This window comes from Lipotes vexillifer, unplaced genomic scaffold, assembly GCF_000442215.2.
Source record: "Lipotes vexillifer unplaced genomic scaffold, Lipotes_vexillifer_v1.1 scaffold555, whole genome shotgun sequence".
Taxonomy (NCBI): Eukaryota; Metazoa; Chordata; class Mammalia; order Artiodactyla; family Lipotidae; genus Lipotes; species Lipotes vexillifer.
The window spans coordinates 651,039-660,296 of record NW_006772693.1 but is presented as its reverse complement, the minus strand read 5'-3'; the positions used below and the strand labels follow the sequence as shown (position 1 = coordinate 660,296).

Below are 9,258 nucleotides of genomic sequence, written 5' to 3'. Positions count from 1 at the left end.
GCAGGAAGAAAAATAGACGTTTAAGGTACCTGGTCATCAGCAAATTTTAGAAGGGCAGCCATGGGATCTGCTCCAGGAGAGAGCACGAAAATCAGTGGTGCGCAGCAGTTACTATCCGCAAATGCCTTGGATAGATCAAACGGGGGTGGTTCAATGAATGCACGTCCCAATCTGTTGTTTATAAATTCTTGCAGCATTGGAATAATCTAGAAAGGGACAAGAATATGTTTGAAGGAATATTCAAAATCTGCCTAAAACCTTAAAAACTTCACATTCAAAGGTGTTTTATAACAAAGGACCTTACATTCGCTTTGGTTATTTATAAGCATTGGTAAAGAGTCAAAGGCATCACTTGATACAGTTGTCTTTTAGATAGAAAGAAACTATACATTATTTAATTAATAAAAGGTGGGTGGTTAGTGACACCAGAACTCAAAGGCATTTTTCTTCCTTTTAGTGAGTATTCAACATATCCTAGATGAAGAATATAAAAAAACCTTAATTCTTTATTTAAGTTTTAAGTAAAACTTGACTATGTTCCAAAGTCCACAACTCAGAAGTAGAAAATTCTAGTGTGATTTATACAATCCTATACCACAAAGAAAGATCGATACAGCTGAAAAAAGAAAGAAAAGGAAAAGCACCGTGAAAGAGAAGCCATACTCCCGAGAAACAGGCAAAACTATGTCGTGTAAACTTTCTGATAATACGCTGGTGCATTTTCTGGGAGCGTGTTTGAGAAAGAGCAGAACTCTGGGGCTTGGGGTCCCTTTCAGGCACTGCTGTGGGAGCAGACTTGTAGAAAGCAGTATGGCTGAGGTACAGCCTCAGGTACATCATTCCTTCTTTCTGATGAAGGGTCTACACCACTCATCTCTGGGTGATGGCTTAGGTGTGAGCCAAGCAAGTAATAAAGGTACGTTTAATGAACCAGTATCCCTGTATCTAGCTTAACAAATTATGTAAGCATCCCAGGAAGAGAAGTAATGAAGTGACAAGAGCACAAAGAACTTTTTGAAAGCTTCAGAACCTCTCTGACTGGACACCTACTTATATCCTAGGATGGAATTATGTGTACACACAACACTCCAAATTAGGACAGCAATTCCACCACCCCACAACTTTTCTGAACTTAAGGCGAACCGCAGGAGCAATTTGCAGATACCAAGAATCTCAAAAAGGGGGTCTCCTCTGGAGAAAGTTACAAACATTTCCAAATTTTAACAGTGCATTCTCCAGAACCTCTATCCACACAAGGTTTGTAAGTAAAACTCATTGACTTGTCACAATACTTTAAAAACAGTGTCAATCCCAGTATGGGTGTGTGTGTGTGTGTGTGTGTGTGTGTGTGTGTGTGTGTGTGTGTGAGAGAGAGAGAGAGAGAGAGAGAGAGAGAGAGAGAGAGACGGAGGGAGGGAGGGAGGGAGGGGAGAGAGAGAGAGAGAGAGAGAGAGAAAGAGTAAGAGAGACAGACTGACTGAGGGTGTGAGGGTCTGGAGCTGAGAAACGGTGAAGAAATATCTGTACTTAAATTTTTTAATCCCTCCACAACAGATTCATTCAAATATGGAAAGGTATAAATAGCCAAGACGGGGAACCAACCTAAATGTCCATGGACAGATGAGGAGATAAAGGAGATGTGGCAATATATACACAATGAAATACTATTCAGCCATAAAAAAGAATGAAATAATGCCATCTGCAGCAACATGGATGGACCCAGAGATTGTCATACTAAGTGAAGTAAGTCAGAAAGAGAAAGACAAATATCATATGATATCACTTATATGTGGACTCCAAAATGTGACACAAATGAACCTGTCTGTGAAACAGACTCACAGACACATGAAACAACCTTATGGTTACCAAAGGGGAAAGGAGGTGGGGGAGGGATAAATTAAGAGTTTGGGATTAGCAGATACACACTACTATATAAAAAATAAACAACAAAGTCCTACTGTATAGCACAGGGAACTACATTGAATACCCTGTAATAAACCATAATGGAAAAGAATCTGAAAAAGAATATATATATGCATATATATATATATATATATACATACACACATAACTGAATCACTTTGCTGTACACCAGAAATTAACACAATATTGTAAATCAACTGTATGTCATTAAAAAATAATTTAAAACTATGGAAAGGTATAGAAGGGTAATAACACATGTATAAATGCCACATTGGCATGGATCTACCTAACAAGATTACTCATATATTGTTCCTGCGCAATAAATATCGACTGAACAAATGAGTGAATAAATTAGGATGCTCTCTTTTGTGCAGGTGGGATTCTAATTACGGAAATTCTAAACAAAAATTACAGAATAATAAATTCATCTATACATCAAGTTTCATTTCTTGATAAGCTATTTCATGTTTCCGATATTCTGAATGGGCACAGATATCAAGCTTATGGCAGAAAACTAAAAATATCCTGACTGCCTGTCTCAGGCCTTGTCCTTGTCCTTTCCCCTATTATTCTTTTCCTGTGGCTGTCTTTTCTCACTAGATTAAAAACAACAACAACAATTAACAAAGGAAAACTAAATGTTTTTTTAATAACCTCTCTCCTCTCAAGGCTAATTTCTTCACTAAATTATGATTTTACAAACGCAACATAAGCACATGGCTTTTAAGTGCGTGGTTTTACTTTTAGGAAGTTTGAGTTCTAAACGGCCCCTCTTCTGTGAGTGTTTGAGGCTGGCAGCGTCCACTGCGCTCATGCAAACATGGCTGGTGGAAACTGATTCTTATGTTAGCGCCAGAGAACCCAGTTAGGGGTGCCTGCGTGAGGGCGGGCACAAGTTTCATTTTTAATGTTAAAACTGAATAAGACCTGCTTGCTCCCAAGACTGAACAGTAACTCCTGAAGTAAATGAAGCTGTGCAAGCTATTCAGTTTGGAAGGCGACGGAATTGGGTTTGCTTCTGCAATCTGATTATGCCGGCATCAGGTTTATAAAATGAAATCTGTCAGTAACAAAAATTATAGACTAATTTAGGCAGCCATCTTCCCAAAGGCAGAAAAGAAGTTTGTGGTCACCTATGTATGTTCTTCTGTGTCTTGCAAGTTCCTATAGGATTTATCTGAGGTCAGAGAAACATATTAACTTATATTTGACAAGTTTCTTATTGAAAGCTGATTAATTTGCTTTTTGTTTACTGTCCAGAAGGAGAGAACTGTGGCCAGAAGCTCTTCACTTTGTAAATGGGCTCAAAACATTCCACCCCTCAGTATTTATCCATCTGATATGCTTTTGTCAATAAAACACTATAAACTATTAAATTCTATGGAAGGTGCAAACCCATCTCATTTCTCCTACTGGTGATGCAGTGAGCATCTTTTACATTTTTCCAAACTAGAGCATTAGATAACCTGGCATCTGTGGCTTCTTACCATGGGATGGAGTTGGTTTTGAAGGGAGAGCAGTAGAAAGGAGACAGAAAAAATTGTGCTGACAAATAACATATACTGTAAACTAGAGATCAAACAATTGCTGATTTTCCTAGGGGTGATACATATCTCATGACTTAGAGGTGGCAAAGAAATAATATCTATGCAGTACTAGCCCAATTATTAGCCTCATATAGCACTGTTCCTTTCTCTGGCATGCTAATACCATTTTGCTTTGGAAAATCATTCTTTTAAAAGTATAATAGTCATATATTAATTTTAAATACATAGATTCTAACGTCAACCATTTACCACTAGAAATTAAAGTACCTGGCAACAGCAAGATTGAAGGGTTTGAGGTTGCTAGTAATATAAGAGCATACTAATAATTATTTCTATATTAAGGATTACGGGTGTGATAGTATAGATAATAGTAACTAGTTAATCACTTAGGATAAATTGAATTATGCTGTAGTAGCAAACCATTTCCAGATCTCAGTGGTTTAACACAACAAAAGCTTATTTCTTGTCCCAGCAAAGTCATCTGGGTGTCCAGGCAACAAACTCTCCCTGTGCTGGCTCAGCACTGCAGCCTGTTTATGGCACTTAAATATCCACATGTGTGGGGCTTCCCTGGTGGCGCAGTGGTTGAGAGTCTGCCTGCCGATGCAGGGGACACGGGTTCGTTCCTCAGTCCGGGAAGATCCCACATGCCGTGGAGCGGCTGGGCCCGTGAGCCATGGCCGCTGAGCCTGTGCATCCGGAGCCTACGGGAGAGGCCACAACAGTGAGAGGCCCGCGTACAGCAAAAAAAAAAAAAAAAAATCCACATGTGATTCCACGGTTTTGGTGGCAGGGGGGAGTGCCCTGGAGAATCTCACACTGGTAGCGAGATGCTTCTGCCCTGACACTTCTGCTCACATTTTCCTGGCCAAAGCAAGGTTTATGGCCACAGTGCCTCCACCTCGAGTGTACTCAGGAGAGGAGAACCAGAGATACTGGTGAGTAGCGTTAATGTCTACATTCATCCACCAATCCAAAAAAATCTCTAGAGGAGATATGGAAACATATAAGAAAAAGTTATAAGACAAGGTGCTGAAGTGTTGTGCAGAGTAGGCAAGAGAAGTATGAAACCTTAAGTTTAACCTCAGTTGATTTAAAAACAAACAAAAAGATACAAACAAGAATTCCTCAGCTTGAATATCTAACTCCCCAGCTCCCTCAAATAACACTTTAAAAAGAGAGCGACTATGGAAAGTAATATTGGATCTGTTTGGTAGCTCAACGTATTTTCAGATTAAAATGTCCAATTTTTAAAAACAAACTGGGGGAAAGATATTTATAGATGAAACTGCTGCAATTAGGAAACGGCTCATTAATCACTTCTAATTAAACAATATAAAACACGAACAGAAACTTCTTTGTTTATCAAATATTGAGGGGAGGTCAATGGTACATGCAGAGTCATTTAGCAGAACAGTCCTTAGCTTAGAAAACAAAGTAAAAACCTTTGAAAATTTTAATAAAATGTCTTAAAGGAAGAAGCCGTATTAGGCAAGAGTTTGAAGCATTTCATATTCTTCCATATTTAATAGTTGAAGTGAAAACTTCTGACGCTTAACGCTAAAGTTCCAGTGAAAATTCATTCTTAAAAGGGCCACCAAGGGGGAGATGTTTCATCAGTTTAATAATGATCCTCAACAACGGGAGGTAATTCCAGCATCTAGGAGCTGGGCAGTATTATGATGTTCAGGGGCCCTTGGCACTTCATGGGTCCCTTCTTCCATAAATAAATATAAAAAATTGTATTTTACAACTATTTTGGTATAATTACAAATATAATACAGACTGATTTATTTTCTCATTTTAAAAGAAATTAAAACATTTTCATGAACCCCTAAGAGTATCACGGGCCCTAGGCCCTGTGCCTAACGGATACTTTGGCCCTGGCTAAGGCTACACTGCCAAGTCAAGCAAGAATGACATGTGTTCATCGAACAGACCATGTCTTACAGAGGAAAGAATGCCGCTACCCTATGTTATCACTGATGTGCAGAAAAACTTAAAAAAAAAATACACTGCTTTCACCATCTAAGCTCTGTTTTTTCTGTTGTTGTTAGAATGGAAGTATTGTATTATATTCCTTAGCAACTCAAATTCTGAATACAGTAAATTTTGAAATAATTATGTATACTTTTACTCAAGCAGTAACAGTGGGCAATTAGAATATTTTGTTCAATTTATTTTTCCAACACTCCTAATGTCTACATTTTCTCAGAGTATGTAGATTATCTCTGTGGGTATGGGTCTTTACAATTAAGTGAACAGTTGTTTTTTTTAAATGGAATTTAATAATACAAATGAGGATGTCAATGAGTAATTTGTTGATATGACAGGTCAGCTGATTCACTGGTTAGATAATTTATTATTTAAAGAAATGAAAATTAATAGTATTGACATTTTCCTTTGTAGTTAGCAGTGATGAATGTCTTAATATTCTACTAGCTTTCCAAAAGCCAACAAAAAACCATGTACAGGATAGCATTTGAGGAGGCAGAGTGTCTAGTAAATCAGCTTCATGTAAACCACATTGACTAATTTCATTGAAACAGTAAGAATAAAAATGAGATTACTGCATGTAAAGGAAGTAGATTGTGAGGAACTGGGGAAGCAAATAATAAAAGGAAGAATCATAACATAAATAAAACTATAAAATACAATCTGGTGAGTTACTAATTTAGTGTGGTTTTAATAAATATACACTTTTTGAAAAATGGCTGCATTAGGAGGAAGTGGGGTTATTTCCCCTAGGCTCCTGTACGTCCCCCATGACCCACGATTACATAAGGAAACGTGTTTGGCTGGACTGTGGAGAGACGAGGGACTGGACTCACTGAGCTGCTTTCAAAGACCACATTTACCTTGTCCGGTCTCAGGCAACGAATGATAAGCATCCTTTGAAACTCACTCGCTTTATCTTCCCAATCGTCAGGAAAAACCTCATGATGTGGCTCCTAAAATGACAGTAGATATAACTCAATGCTATTTGGAAGACTATTTAAAAGAAAAAAAACACACAAAAAAACAGTATTTTGACTTTTAAATCGAGTTTTACAGAAAACATATATTGACTAAATGAAATCAAGAATGCTAATGTAAATTTTATTAGGTTGGGCAAAGTTATGAAATAAGATATAAAAAGAAAATTTTAAATGCCACTAAAAACAACAAAACTAAGACATGAATTAAGCGGGTTAATGTCAATATGAATATTAATCAATAGCACAAAATGATCCCTGTTATTAAAAAAATGAATGTTGGGCTCCCCTGGTGGCACAGTGGTTGAGAGTCCCCCTGCCGATGCAGGGGACACGGGTTCGTGCCCCGGTCCGGGAGGATCCCACATGCCACAGAGCAACTAGGCCCGTGAGCCATGGCCGCTGAGCCTGCACGTCCGGAGCCTGTGCTCCACAACGGGAGAGGCCACAACAGTGAGAGGCCTGCGTACTGCAAAAAAATTAAAAAAAAAAAAAATTAAAAAATAAAAAAAATAAAAAAATAAATGTGCATTAGATTTTCCCCATTATTTCTCCAAAGGCATTTAAAAAACCTACCAACTACTCTCATTATCTATTTATTAAAAAAAAACCATTTACTGCAAAAGGAGGAAGAAGGATATGTGTTATTTCTTATTTTGAAGAATTTTTGGTATCTTTTTTAGAAAGGGATATTTGAGAATGTGTATATCAAAGAAGAAGTCAAAAGAGTGCTATTAAAAATATGCAAGAAGAAAGGTATCAAGATTCCAGAAGGAGGAGTAAACATGGAAAAAAAGACACCTGCACCTTTGAAACGTTTAGGAAGGCTATGTGGTATCTCAGATCAGAAATCTCCCTGCTTTATCATAAGGAAATTTCTATTTAAATTAGAATCAACTATACACAAAAACATATTTGCCTCTGGGAAATGTAGTTTTGTTACTAACTAGGAGCGATCCAAAAGAGATCCAGTGCAAAATATTTAAATCCATGTGTAGACACAATCTCAGTATCATGTATAATACAACAAACAGGTCACCAAAGAAAAAGGGTTCTCCACGCATCTGGCTCTTTTTCCCCTCCACCCTCCCCTGCAACAGAACTGTTGCATATTAAACCCAAGGAAAGCAGAATGTCCAGAGAGTAGAAACAATAGAAAAAATTAACTGGGAATCAGCAAAATATTAGCCCTTGTGCTAAAAGAAAAGTGAGGGAAGGCAACAATTCCTACGTATTCTAGAAGGGAAACTGAGTATCATGGTATATGTTAGCTATCTCCAATTAGCAAGATAGGGTCTCAGGAAAATTATTTGAGAACTATTAGCTTTTCCCTTTCATCAAATGACAAAAATATTTATTAGTTTGTGTCCTGTATTCAGAAAATCTAAACAATATCTGTTTTATAAAATTTTAACTCATCTGCCATTATGATTGCCAAAGTACAAGTTGATAATAAATAAAAAACCTGGCATGGAAATTCAAAAAGAGTACTTTTAAGGACCATGCAGCTTTTTTGCATCTCTAGATATTTCAAGGAATTTGAATAGAAGTGCAAAGAGAACCACCAATTTTGAAGGTGGGGATAGTTTAATCGAAACACTGATTTTAATATTTGACCAGTTTAAAGCTTACTTAAACCTTGTTTTTATTCAAAGATAAGAGTAAATTGTTTGACATTATTTTCTCCATTTAAAAACTCTGAAATAAGCAAGAGGGATAAAAACATACCAAACTATCATATACTTTTTTCCACCCATCCTTTAAGTGCATAAACTCCCTACGAATGGTTTTGAAGGCAGGCAACTCATCTAGTCGACATATTTCATCCCAAGATTTTTGAGGAAGCCACGTACAAGGGTTGGCATGAGGATTATCCAGTCCAATGCCACCGGTTAGCAGAAATCTCCACTCAGCTTTATTAATCTTTGGAAAACAAAGTAGCATGAAGAGTCAGAAATGAGTTCATCATATACATAGTAAACTTACAACCATTTTAAAAGAATTGACTCTTTGATTTTTAAGCTTCAGGTATGGACCCCATAAAATTCTATAGTTACTGGTATAGCTCAGTATTTATTCATAAGAAACCGGTGTATCCATTATAACCAGTTTTCAAAATAGTTCCATTTTAGATAGGTATTTTTGATAATTTTCCTCCAGAATTACTGATCTAAAAATGGAAATCTGAATTTATTCTTTTTGAATATATGCTTTCCTAAATGACTGCTTAGAGTTTTATTGGCTCTAAAAATTGTTGAGAGGCAATCAATCTGCTATGTTTTCAATTATGTTCCATAAAACATAATGAGGTACTGCTACGAAATTTTTGCAAGAAATGCAAAAATAAAGCTTCTACTCCTTCAGAATTCAACTAATACATTGCCATATGAAATCAACAGATATTAAACACGTAATATAAAATAGTGAATTTATACACCTCTCTTCTAGTCTTAAAGTGCTTCCTGTATTTTAATAGATTTGAAACATAGCAAAAATTAATGAATGGCATCGTTAAGCCCAATGGTTAGATTTGACGAACTTGCAAAAGTTTCTAAAAACACTGCCATTTATACCATTACTTGGAGTACATATATCAATATATTTAGTTAATTTATATGCATACTTATATGAGATTCTGATAGAAACTATTTTAAACTAAAACATACAAAAATTTAAGTAGTAATAGTTATATAGTGAACTCCGCTTATTTTTCACCTCTGTGAAATTCAATCTAGTTGTGATTCCTTAACTATAATTAACTATTTACAATCCTTTTATATATATTCCCACACAAGTTCATAAGAATGAATTCA

At 36.5% G+C, this 9,258-nt stretch overlaps 1 protein-coding gene across 1 annotated transcript in view; it reads right to left on the bottom strand.

Moving 5' to 3' along the window:
• Positions 1-9,258, bottom strand: part of DNAH7 (dynein axonemal heavy chain 7) — a 253,806-nt gene that overhangs the window by 40,819 nt on the left and 203,729 nt on the right. Inside the window, exons 53-55 of the mRNA XM_007447818.1 lie at positions 8,174-8,368; positions 6,329-6,421; positions 30-206 (exon numbers count right to left, since the gene is read on the bottom strand). Coding sequence (XP_007447880.1) covers positions 30-206; positions 6,329-6,421; positions 8,174-8,368 — 465 coding nt within the window. The remainder of the gene's footprint in view (positions 1-29; positions 207-6,328; positions 6,422-8,173; positions 8,369-9,258) is intronic.